This window comes from Condylostylus longicornis, unplaced genomic scaffold, assembly GCF_029603195.1.
Source record: "Condylostylus longicornis isolate FDR11 unplaced genomic scaffold, ASM2960319v2 ptg000010l, whole genome shotgun sequence".
Classification (NCBI taxonomy): Eukaryota; Metazoa; Arthropoda; class Insecta; order Diptera; family Dolichopodidae; genus Condylostylus; species Condylostylus longicornis.
Window position 1 is genome coordinate 21,516,320 of NW_026577979.1, and position 12,305 is coordinate 21,528,624.

At 24.8% G+C, this 12,305-nt stretch overlaps 1 protein-coding gene across 2 annotated transcripts in view; it reads right to left on the reverse strand.

The window, feature by feature from the left end:
- Positions 1–861: 861 nt before the first annotated feature.
- Positions 862–12,305, reverse strand: part of LOC129619116 (putative mediator of RNA polymerase II transcription subunit 26) — a 36,797-nt gene continuing 25,353 nt past the window's right edge. The window contains exons 5-8 of one of the 2 annotated variants that reach the window (XM_055534210.1): positions 11,982–12,279; positions 11,770–11,918; positions 11,557–11,703; positions 862–8,329 (exon numbers count right to left, since the gene is read on the reverse strand). In XM_055534210.1, the coding sequence (XP_055390185.1) occupies positions 4,911–8,329; positions 11,557–11,703; positions 11,770–11,918; positions 11,982–12,279 (4,013 nt within the window). In that variant the 3' untranslated portion in view covers positions 862–4,910. The remainder of the gene's footprint in view (positions 8,330–11,556; positions 11,704–11,769; positions 11,919–11,981; positions 12,280–12,305) is intronic. The other variant, XM_055534209.1, reaches the window with a different exon arrangement.

Below are 12,305 nucleotides of genomic sequence, written 5' to 3' on the forward strand. Positions count from 1 at the left end.
ACCATAAGCATTTTAAAAATTATTTATATGCTAAGAATATAACAAAATATTTTATGACCAATTTTTATTAGGAAAATGTTCGATGCGTACGAAAATGTACAAATATTGTGTGCATACATAATATATGTATATATTGAATTATGTTTTTCTTTAAATGCAGCCAACTGATTTGGAACAGTATGATCTGTTTAACTTAAGGTTAACTCACGATACGTAATTCTTGGTTACGAAATACGTTATTTTACAATATGATTCGTTACTTCCCGTTACGTTACGCATTAAAGTATACGTATTAAAGTATGTGATAAACTTGAAAAAGCTGCTGAAAAATAACTAATTTCAACTAAAATTAATTTTAAATGTTGTTTTCGAGAAAATTCCTTGTTCTTGTAAAGCAACTCTATATAATACAAATAAACTTAAAATGTAAATATTAATGATTTACATCTTAAATTTATATAAAATCAACACAAACAATTTAACAAGATAACAATATTTTTTTTGTTTTGTCCTTTATAAATTTTTTTTACGTTATATACATTTTGCATGTGCTATTTTTTATTGTTTATTATTAATGTTTAATGCTAAAATCTATTTATTCTTTTTTTTATCTCTATTTTTTAATAAAAATTAAATAATGCACAATTATATATATAAAAGATATTTCACAATTTTCGGAAAGATCTAGATTTTTGAAAAGTAACCTAAAAGAAAAAATCATTTTGTATCAACAAATAAAGAATTTTGTTCTTCTTTTTATCTAATTTTAAAAATTATAAATAATTTATTTTTATGAATATTTTATTTTGTTTAATACTTTTATTTAACTTTTTTTTTAATTTTATTTAAAAAATTATTTTTCTTTTTTGACTTTATTTACAAACCAAAACAAAACGAACCAATTTTTTTTTTCATCGTAATTTTGAGAATTTTTAATAATATTTGCAATTTATAATTACGGTAATTTATTTTTATAATTAAAATAAACAATTAAATATTTTTATAATAAACGAATGATTTGTAAAGAATGAATTATAACATTAACAACTATTTATTTTAAAGACGTGAATAAAAAATGTTTAACAAATTGGTTAAAAGAAAAAGAACACTTAAATAACGTAGCTTACTTATTCTGAGAAGCGAATCACTAAATGATATTGTTATTTATCGTAAAAGTTTAAAAAATGTATTGTAATAGGACACAAATCTTTCGTATATTAATTAGTTTTGTGTTTCTTTCGCAATATTCTTTTTGATTCGGTTTTCAGAGTTAAGTTAAGAATAAAAATGACATTTATATTTAAAAATTGTTAAACTCAAGTTCTGCATCGCATGTATTTTACAGAAATAAGAGATTTTCTTAACAAAATTTACTTGGATTTTAAAGAAAAATTTCATTTTCTAAAGCAAAAGAGTACAAAAATTGAGTAAAATACAAAAAAAAAGACAAAAATTGTGAAACCATTAAACATTAGTAGAACTTTTTATAAATATATCAAAAATATACTAAAAACTAAGCAATTTTTTTTTAGTTTTTGATCCTTTAGCAATATAATATGATATTTGAATAATTATAACCAAATAAAATAAATTCAAAATTAAATCTCAAATTTAAAACTTAAATGTAAAATTACGAAGTACTTAATTATATATACATATATATACATACATACTATATATAATACAAAGTATTTTGCAATTATAAACAAAACTTTAATCTTAAGTAGTCAAATAAATTCCAAAAGTTCTAATTATTATTGTATCATGAATTTTTGATGTATTTCTAATTATTATCACATTTGCCAATGCCACAATCTTTAATGAACAAATTTAATGAAAATCTTTCTGATGTTATGTTTTACTTTTGGACATTTAATGTATATGTGCATTTTGATTTAACACGGCAATTTTATTTTGTCTAGAAGTAGTATATAATTTGGAGGTGTACGACAAACCTTTTCTAAAAACTAACAACTCTTTTTTTCATTTATTAATTCAAATTTTAATACAGATTTTATTCGGAAAATCAAAATCTGTTTGAATAATATCCTTGTCATTACGTTATATAATGCGTCTTAGAAAATACCGATGCGCGTTACATAATCTTCATAATAAGATATTCTAAATATTATGCATTTAGAATAATAAACGAATAATGACAAGTTATATAAATCATTATATATTGTATTTTTTTAATACAAGAAGAAGACGTAATTTAGTTCTCATTCAGGACCTTCACAATTGAAAAAAAAAATATTTATAATGAAAATACATATTGAATATGCTAATGAGGATAATATTATTAAAATTTATAAAATTTTGAAAAATTAAGTACAATTCAAAAAATTCAGATGTGATTAGAACATATCCAACTGCTAAATATGTTTTTGTATTTGGCGAGAGTGTTACAGAAATTTGTGAAAATGTTCTTTAAATACTTCTTTCAAATTTTAAAGAAGGCAGTTTTGTTGTATTGTTGATTTGTGTGCAATGTGGTGGCAAAAATTGTTTATTTAAAATAAAATTAAATAATTCAAAAGAAAAATTTTCATTGGAAAAAAAATAACCTCAAAAACCAAAGCGTGCTTGAGGTTTTCACATGTTTCAATATTCCGGTCGTTTTGACGCCAATAATTGACACGTGTCAACCTCAGATATTTCAAATATGTAATTGTATCAACTTTATGTTTTTTGTATAATAAATATAAATTAAAAAACTCTTCGTAATTAATTATGAAATTAGTAGTACAATTTCCTCATACAATAATTATGAAATTAGAAATAAACAAACCGAAAAAAAGCATATATAATCTTGTGTTTTGTATCGAAAAGTCGGTATAGGAATTTTTTTTTAATTAAATTCCTTGCTTGTGTATTTAGGATCATTTTTTTAATTAAATTTTAACTTAATTTTAACGATACCAATTAACAATCTATATTTAGTAATTTGCTACTACATAACATTATGTATTACATATTTACTTATTAAAAAATTTATTTCTTATTTTAAAGAATTTGTTTGATTTGCAGTTTTTGTAAAAAAAAAGAAGCAAAAAATAACTTTCACAAAATTATACGAAATAAACAAAATTATACGGATTTTCAATGTTATCCATTTTGTTTTTGTATCTTATAAATTTTATAAATTTATATAAATCATGTGGGTTCAATTAATTTATATAAGCTTATTTAATGAAACTAATCGCATTTAGGTGAAATTATGTTTAACAAAGGGATATTCGATAATTCAGTTGAAACTTCGGTAGATAAACTAAAACTGGAAAACTACAAAAATAGCATATTGGAAAATGATAGTTTTGCTGAAGTATGTCAGAAGAATCACTAAAATATGTTACAAATCTACAAAAGTAAAATAATCAGTTTCTGCAGTTTGTAAGTACACATGTGTAGAAAGACTTTCAAGATTAAATTTAGAACTTTCAGTGCATATCTGAATTTTCGAAAATCACCCAATGTAATTTTACAATTCTAGTATACTTAGTTTTGATATATAAACAACCCATCAATTTCATTATTGCTTACTGATCAATTTGCAAATCATGATAATAAATAATTAATTGGAATATTTTTTAATTCCTTCACGCCTATTACCCTGCAATAATTGTAAGTTTTACAAGCAAATAATAATTTTTTGTTTTTGTAAAATACAAACTAAAACCGTGCAGATCTTTAGTTTTTACTTTAAGTTTACTTATCGTCTTTCTATAAAAAATTAATAAGGCCAAAAAAAAATCATTAAAACAAAGTACACTAAAGTTGGTAATTGACTAAGACGAAAAAGTTAACCTACAGTATCGCATTATTATAAAAATTTATTTCTAATTCAATTTAAAATATCTTTTATTTTTGATTTGCAAATTATTCAATAATGCACGCATACATGTGGGACTTCTTAAAAAAAATCATAAGTATTTAAAGAATTCGTGCCCTTAAGAAATATAATTGAATTTTTTTTAGCGTAAAATTTTTTCAATTGAATTAAAATGAAATAGAAAAAAATAATGTTGACAATCTTAGTCAAAATAATAAAATAATAAAATAATAAAAATTTTATAAAAGCTAAAAACGGATCTTTGCTAAACTAAAACACAAACTGTCTAATATTTTAAAATAAAATTTCCAAGTCTTCTTTCTAAACTTCAATAACTGTCTAACAAGAAGTATTAAGAGAAGCCATAGACTGCTATAAGAACTAACTATATTAAAAACAGTTGTCGGAAATTCTACCCATTTTGATCTACGAAGGCTGTCAGACAAATTCCTAACACACCCCACATATCGAATAGAACATCGCGTAACATTAACAAAAATTAATATTCTTCAAAAATTAGAATAGTTTTGTATTTACCTAAAGGGCATTAAAGTTTCTTTAAATATTTTGAGAAAAAATTTAAGCTAAATAAATTTTAAATTTTTTTTTCAGTTTTTAGTTTTCCTCTTTTTTTTCTTTTTTTTTCTTTTTTTTTTTTTTTTTTTTTTTTTTTTTGGAGTATTCACAAAAGACAATCAGTGAACTTTCACTTGAACTTTCGATATAAGTTACTTTATAAAAGATTATGAAAAAAGAACCTTAGTTCTTAAATTTATTTATATATTATCAAATTGCTAAAAAAAACTTATTTAAAGGGGAACTAGAATTTGGAAGCGTCATGAAAAACTTTTGAAATGCTTATTATCGATAATTCAAGGTGAATTAAACATGAAAAGAATTATTTGAATTCACTTTAACTTTTTATCAATTGTGATTACCCCAATTTTTATTTTTATATAAATTTTTTTTAACTTTTGCCAAGTTTAATATATTGTTTTTTAATTTTTCATAATTAAAAATAATAAAAATAGCATATTGTTGTTAGACAAAAAGTACAAATCAAACAAATTAATAATTTTTATCTTTTTTTCTTTTTTAATTTTTTTTTATTGTTTTGATTTGTATTATTACTACTATTACTATTATTGTTATTACTTTTGTTTATAATTGAATTATTAATATTATTGCTACCATTACCACCACCACCACTACCACTATCATTTCCGGTACTAACCGCTTCAACGTTACTAATTTTGGTATCCGATTCACTTGAATCTTCATTAATGGGAATATCAGAAGTAATGATGGTGGTGGAAGATGAATTTTTATTATTTCTTGAATTAATTTTTTTCAATGAAATCAACTGTTGTTCATCCGATGAATCACTACATACTTGTTCCTCAGAAGTTTTTACTTGATCGCTTGTTGTTGATGAATCGCTTTGGCTGTTAACATCAGGCAGTGAAGTTTTAGATTTTTTCGTTGCTGTTGCTCCTCTTTTTGGATTTGGTATTGACAGTGTTATAGTAGTTGACACAGAGTTGTCATCACAATCGAATTCCTTGTTTACAATCGAGGGGATTATAGTTTCAGAAACATCAACATTCGCGCATTTAGTGGATTTATTTCTTTTATCTGCATCAGTATCGCAATCATCTTCTTCGTCATCAATTTCACCTTTTAAAATTTGACTCATAGTTTTTGTTTTTTTCGACACATTTTTTGTTGTTGATGGTTTACCTCCACCCGAAGAAATTTCGCTTAAACTGCTACCGGTGCCGCAGCTAATTGATTGACTCATTGATACATCTATAAGTGGTCGAAGCTCCTCCTCATCACCAATAATATTTTTCTGACGTTTATTACAAGCAGCTGATGAAGAAGATTCCTCTGTTTCTTCCGAAGATGAGGTTGAAGATGAAGTTGCAGCTACTGTAGAAACCTGCAAACTTGCTTTAGATAAATTTTTTTCTTTTTTCTTATTTTTACGTTTCGTTAAAGTGGGGGTATTACTATTTTTTTCCAATAACTCTTCTTCAAGTGTTAATTTGGCGACCAATTCTTCTTTTGTTTTCGAAGTCAAAAGATTAGAGGAATCAGAATCTTTTTTTGATATAATTTCAGATGAATCAGTAGAAATATTCATATTTTCGACTTCATTTTCATCTTCATAATGAAGACTACCACAGAGAGCAAAAATTAGAGTATCCTGAGTAAATCCTCTTGGTTTTGGTTCGATTGATGTTATTGCACTTAATTTTTTGGGGGTATTTTTCGGACTTTCTGGACTTTCAAAATTAATCAAACTGAAATGGTCATCAGATTTTTTAGAATCATTATTTTGGAACTCATCAAATTTTGTTTCAAATATTCCAAGTGGTGATAAAGGAGGTAAGAAAGTTTCTTTAAAATCATTACTAAAGTTATCAAATGCTGGAAGTGCAGGAAAATCAAGATCATTTTCAAGAAAATTTGAAGTGGTTGTATATATAGCAGGTAGTATATCGTTTGCATTTTTTTCATTTTTTGTTGATGAGGACTCTTTTTTATCTTCTTTTAATTTAATACTTAATGGTAATTTCATTTTCTTCAACTTTTTTTTGCTAGTTGTTACAGATAGATCAACATTTAAATTATCGGTATTAATTTTATTAGAGTAATTTGATTCTGTACAAGTATTTTGATTTGTCTTTTCCAAACTTTTCTCTTTTTTTAGTTCGTCTTCCATTAAACTTTCAGATTCTGGACTTAATGGTCTTAAAATAACATCCAAATCTGGGGGCGAAAATTTTAGATTGTCTTTAACAGTTTTAGTTTTTTCCTTTAAATGTTTGTCGTCAGTATGTGAAAATTTATCGAAAAACTCTAAACCAGAACTTTTAGCGATTTCATTTTTCTGTAGTTCATCGTTAAACTCCTTCTTTATTTTTAATTTAGTTTGATCGTTTTTTTTAATATTTTTACCTTTCTTTGGCAATGTGATTGTAACTTCAATCGAGTTTGAACTACTCGAATTCATTATTTGATTTATTGTTTCTTGTTTTTTTGCTTTTGTTTGCTTGTCAGCTTTTGATTCCTCGTTTATTTCCCATTTTTTGCTTGTATTTCCCGAAGACAAGTCACTTTCATGATGACAATCTTCAGCCGAGTCAAAGTTATCGCTTAATTTTCTTTGTTTTGATTCTAAAGATTTTTCGTATTCGTCTATATTTTCCAAACTTTCATAACTTTCAGAATCTTCATCTTTACTAGATTTTCTACAAACTAAATTTTTTGCCTCATCGGCAGTTTTTGCGGACATATTATTTTTTGTTGAATCGTTGGTTTCCACAAACATTTCATCATTAAGCTTTTCTTTGTTCTTTATTTTTATTTCAACCTCTACTGTCCTTTTGTTAATATCCACATTTTTTTCCTGAATATCATAATTTTGTTTTGAATTTGTTTCTTTGTAAGATTCACTATTACCCTTTCGATTTCCTTCTACAGTAACAATAGTTTTACTACTATTTTCATCAGAATCATCACTTTCCTTTTTAGAATTCTTCTGATTATGTAATTTTTTCAAATTTAATTCACTAATTGCATGCGAAGATTGAGCTTTTTCATGTCTTTGAGAATTGTCTGTTTCATTTTTTTCAACTTTAATATCACTAACTTTACAACTCTTTTGATTCATCGGTTTTTCACTTTTAATTTTTCCTACAGCCCCCACAATTGTGTCCTCAATTTTATTGTCTTTACTGTTAACCGGCTTGTATACTTTATTCATATTTTCTTCAGTTTTATCTACTTTTTGCTTAATATTACCTTTTTCTACAGTACTTACGCTACTGTCTTTATTATTTTTTATTAGGTTTCTATTTGTATTGTTAAATTCATTATCAGTAGCTGACTCAATTTTTATTGATTTTTCAATGACTGGTACCACCAATTTAGTACCGATTGGTTCAGGTGGTTTCTTAAAATAATCACTTCCTTCCATTTTATTACTACTACAGTTTTTATCAAAATTTTTAACATTTTTACTTTTACTACTATTACTATTTTCTCCACTTCTAGGAGTTGTATTCTTTTCATCACAGAATATTGTAACAACTGGCCGAAATAATGATTCATCACAATTTTCTAAAATTACATGATCAGCTGGATCATATGTAGTTTTTTCAATATCAGTATCACTTGGAGATCTGGTTATAGTTGTAACGGTTCCTAGTGGATTAACAATTTTTTCAATTGAAATACATGCAGATTCAGATGAAGTTTCAATATCATCTTCTTCTGGTATAGTCAAAGATGAAGTCATTGAAGATGATAAATTTGTATTTTTGGAAATTTTTCTTATTTGTGTGGTAATATTGCCACCAAAAGATGTAGTACTAAAAGACGTAGAAGCATTAGTGTAGGAGGGTTGCACACTGGCAGTATTTTCCCGTAATTTTCGGCTCGTGGAAACATTAGTGATATTACTAGCGGTAGTTGACATAGGTGTATAACCTTCAATAGAGAAAGAGAGAAAAGAAAGCCAAAGGCAGTTTTGTTAATAATCTGTTGTAATAGTCAAAAAAAAAAAAAACAAATATGGAAATATTCAGAAAAAAAAATCTTAAAATCGTGTTTAACATTTTTTTGTTCCATTAAAACGCTCTTTCAAGTACTTATATAATATGTATGTAATAAGATAGTAGTGAGTAAAAAGAAAATTTCATTATATATTTACAAGCTAATTTTTTTTTATCCAACGCAAAATTAAAACAAAAATCATTAAATTATTAAATAAAAATTTCTGAAATTCACTTAAAGTTCTTTTGCATGCCATAAATTAGTTAGAAAGCAATAAAGTTTGAAAATTAAAATTTTTTTTGTGTTATAAAATTTACGTACTATATAAATAAAATTTAAGTTGAGTGTAATCCAGGTGAATACCAGGAAATTTTAAAATGAATTCAGAAACTACAACTGAACTAAAAATTTACAAAGTTTTCAATTAATCTTCAGGAACAAAATAAAAATCTTTTTAATGAAAGGCAATATTTTTGATCAGAAAACACAAGTGAAACAATTAAGGTATACATTGCAACAAAAAACCATGCTATTTAGAAAATTTGCCCACTATGTATGTATATATGTATGTACACGTAGAATATTTTTGAAAAATTCAGAAGTTTATAAATAATTTTCCAATACTCTGTTTTAAACTGACAATTCTAAGTGTAAGTGAAGTGAAATAAAGTTTTTGAAAAATGGATTAACATTTATGTTTTTACAATGTATACTTTAGTTGTTTAAACAAAAATATAACCAAATACATATAAATTTATTTATATATATATATACATATATATATATATATATATATATATATATATATATATATATAAATATATATATATTTATATTAAAATAACTATGAATTTGCATAAAGAAAAAAAAATATTTAAAGTACATATTATATAATTAGTTAATATTATTAAATTAACTTATTTTAATATACAAATAAATTGGTTTCTTCTAAATCAAAACCTTCAAAATAATTATTAAATATTAAAATTCAAAAAAGTTTTTTGTTCTGCCTTTGACTTGTCTTTTCGATTATTCTCCTAACGGCTCAAAAATTTTGACAGCTTTAGTTTCGTTAATTAAAAAAAAAATAGTATATTAGTTTTGATCCCCTGAAACGTTTTATTAAAGGGCTTTTATTTTTTTCACTTTGCGTACAATGTAAATGCATTTCTGAACTACACGCATCTACTTCTACGCTTCGAATTAACAAAAGTGAAAGACAAACAGTCGTCTCAATTAAAAAATTGAGAAACAAAAATTTAAACTCAAAAAAATTTTTCATAAAAATTTTCTCTGTTAACTTAAAAGAAAATTATAATTTAATCAATAATTAAAAAAAGGGTAAATTAATTAAAAATAATATACATAAATGACTAGCATTTTTATCATAACGTTATTAAAAAAAGGCAATGTTTTTGATTTCCTTTAGCTAAAATGAGTTAATACAAAACATTGTCAAACAGACAAAGAAACTGTCAATAATAAAATCAGTCTTGAATAATTCCGAGTTGTAGTTTCCAAGTGTTTATTAACAAAAATGAAGGAAGCTTAAATGAATGGTTTTTATTAAACTTAATAGTCTATTAAACTGTATTGTACAAAATCAACAAGATTATCAGACATTCGCATGTCTATCATGTCAAGATATAATTTTTTTCAAATTAATTTGATTTTTTTAATTGTTATTTTCTGTTTATTTTCAATTTATTGAAAATAACAGAGATGAATAAATATTAAATGTTTGTATATTAATTGAATTTACATATATTTCATGAAATTAATTATTATTTTACAGAATAATATGAAAATTTATTATGTAACTGCATAAATTTTACACTGAAAATTTGCTAGTTTATAAGACACAGTTGCCGCAATAATAAGACACAGCAGGAACTTGCAGAAATCGTACTTTTATGTTTTATTTAAATAAAGATAGTAAAATATAGTAATTCCATTCGATTACGACTTGAACCGAAATAACTCAACGCGAAGTTCATTCCTAATTTTTATATAAAAAAATTTAATTCTACAATTAAAAAAAAAAATAGTTATATAACAAAAAAAAAGATTACTTTAGCGAGGTTTAAATGACTTAAAGTGAGGAAATGGTATTTAAATTTTTAGAAACTTATGTCGAATTTTCCATATCGAAGTGATTTTCTGCTGGGAATTACTATTATTACAGTAGCTGAATGAAAAGCAATTTAATAGCTAAATGAAAAGGAAATTAATAAAAAACACACAATTTTATAACTCTTTGAAACTAATAGCTTGTAAAAATTGTATTTTTTAATAGCTTGTAAAAATTGAAATTTTATAGTCTAAACTTGTATACTTATTAATATATTCTTTATTTTGTAAATCTTATTATTACAAGCTCTACAGTGAATATACTAATTAATAACAATGATTTGCGTGATTTTAAATTTATTAAAATTACATCCAAAGATTTTTGTCTTAAAAATATATTTAATGAATAATTTTCATATGGCATTCATTTGCATAAAAAATTTAAATGTTGTTTTATTAACTAACTTATTTGTAAGCAGTTTATTTATTTTCTTTTTTGTAGACATAAAAAACATTTCAATAAAACCAAATTTTTTGTGAGTGTTTTGTTGAGACATTATCATGCAACATCGGAAAACCCAAATTTCTAATTCTAATACCTAACAAAACACAAGTTTTTTTTTAAATATTAATATGGCTTAAATGAATTGTTAAAACTTAAAAAAAACAAGTTGGTTTAAGGAAAACTAATAAGGTAACTATAGATAAAGAGATTTCACCATTATAACATCATAAATTTAACTTATTTAACTTTTACCATTATCGCACATAGTAAAACTTGAAAAATATTTTTGCAACCACGTATGTGTATTAAATTTAATAAACAATGGCAATTTTTAATTCAATTTTTTTAAAGAATATTTTAGCTCCAACTCTATGAAAAAAGTAAAATGAAAAAAATTGCGCATAGGACAGATAATTTAACTGTGCTCAAATAAATTATATATGTAAAAATTACAGAAATGGTTTTATAGTTTATGAAAATAATGACAGAAATAATGTGAAAAAAGGCAAAATAAAAAACTGCTAAAACCGAAAAAAAAACACCCATTGGCAATATTATAATACAATTTTATATAATAAATACTTACCAGTATCTTTATGAACTGATGGCGATTCCCTCATTGCATCTGCTAAATCTTCCTTCAGTCGAGATTCACCCTGAGTAAGTGTAAAGTCTGAATCCATATGATCATGTTTAAAACGGTCCATCAGTTTTGGACTTTGTTCTATGCTACCTAAAATAAAAAGCATATTTTATTAACTGAATATTTTATTAATGAGGTAATAGAAAAATGCCCTACTATAAGATCCAGATTCTATCAAGACTGGAACAGCTGAACGACCTGAATTGCCTAACGGCATATTCATTGGACTTGAGCGTCCTGGTTTATTGGTATTAGGTGTAATCCCTATTTCTATAGCTTCACTATCAATATGACTTAAGCTTGATCTATGACAAAATTTTAAAATACATAAACACTAAAGAGCTCGACAAATTAATTTAAACTCATACCCGCTAGGCGTATTATATGTTTTAAAAACAAATTGGGGACCCATCCACAGCCTCCTATGTGGCCCGGCGTGCGTTATTATTTCAACTTGGGAAAGCCATCTTTCGCTACGATCATCACAATCCTCATATTGGGCATCTACACCAATAAAAGAATTACGATCTTTAACCAACCAATTATCTGATGTTAAAGGTGGCTGAATTTCCAAAAAGCTTTCTCTGCGTCCTAAATTCCACTGAGCTTTTGCTTCTACTTCTAATTCGATTGGTGTATCATCACATATTTTTTCTTTGGCAACATCTAAAAATATTCTCGACATTAAATGG